Source organism: Mus caroli, chromosome 7, assembly GCF_900094665.2.
Source record: "Mus caroli chromosome 7, CAROLI_EIJ_v1.1, whole genome shotgun sequence".
NCBI lineage: Eukaryota > Metazoa > Chordata > Mammalia > Rodentia > Muridae > Mus > Mus caroli.
Window position 1 is genome coordinate 53,277,130 of NC_034576.1, and position 1,260 is coordinate 53,278,389.

Genomic DNA, 1,260 nt, shown 5'->3' on the forward strand with positions numbered 1-1,260 from the left:
CCTGGAACTCACTCTGTAGACCAGGCTGGCCTCGAACTCAGAAATCCACCTGCCTCTGCCTCCCAAGTGCTGGGATTAAAGGCGTGTGCCACCACGTCTGGCTATTGAACAGGTTTAAGATGCCAGCAAAGATTCAGTGTTGTTCAATTATTTGAGGAGAGAAAATTGTTGCTTAAGTTTTCTTTGATGTTTAATTTTATTTCCTTAACTAAATGTATCAATAGAAGTCTTTATTGGGATTGGGAGTATGGTTCAGTGGTTAAAGCACTTGCTATACAAACCTAAGAACTAGAGTTTGGGTCACCAGTAAATGCTAGGAGAATGTGGAAACATACCTGTGATCCTAGCACATATGAGGTGGAGATGTGATTCTCAGAGCCAGTTGGCTAGCTATAGTAGACAGAGGGCTCTGAGTTCAAGTGAGAGACCCTGCCTCAATACATATAGATTGAAGAAGATGCCTAACATCAGGCCCTTACCTCTGCATTCATATGGACACATGTACATGCATGTACACTCTCACATTTGTGCCCATACTCATGCAGACAGCATACTCATATGTACATACACTGTACACATACATATGCAAAAATGAGAAATCTTTTATTATATTTATTTCCCCCTCCAAAAGTAAGCCTTGAAAAAAAATCAACATTACTCAATGTTCTAAGATTAGGGCATAAGAGAGCATTTGTATTTCACAGCATCCTTTAAATTTGATAGTTCATGAATGCAGATATCTCCTAATAAGCCCACCCTTGCTACTGTTCTCGATGGTATCTACCAGATGGAATTAACTGTGACCTTCTCAAGATGAATGTATAAGGGACTTCTAGATGGGGGTGATTTTGGCTGGTGCTAACCAAGGCTGACTGGACTCCTGAGTGACCCAGTCTTGGTAAGCATCCTCTGACTGTAGGGGTTGCACAGGACAGCTGTCAACTTGATTGCTATTTATCTCTTCTTTGGTAGGGAATCATCCAAGATGGCAAGATCATCTTCATGCCAAATGGCTTCATCACACAGTGCCCCAACCTAAATCGCAGTAAGTAGCACGTAGGCATTTCTGATTAAATAGTATGTGACTTGTTCCTAGTGTCAGACAAAAACATCTGTAAGGAAACACATACGTTATGTAAGATTGACTTTGGGCCTAAAGCTGTACTACAGAGCAATTGTGATAAAAACTGCATGGTACTGGTATAACGACAGACAANNNGACCAATGGAACAGAATTGAAGACCCTGAGATCAACCCACA

General features: G+C 41.2%; 1 protein-coding gene across 1 annotated transcript in view; it reads left to right on the forward strand.

The window, feature by feature from the left end:
• Nell1 (neural EGFL like 1) overlaps nucleotides 1-1,260 on the forward strand; it is an 807,173-nt gene that overhangs the window by 209,614 nt on the left and 596,299 nt on the right. Inside the window, exon 6 of the mRNA XM_021166735.2 lies at nucleotides 973-1,045. Coding sequence (XP_021022394.1) covers nucleotides 973-1,045 — 73 coding nt within the window. The remainder of the gene's footprint in view (nucleotides 1-972; nucleotides 1,046-1,260) is intronic.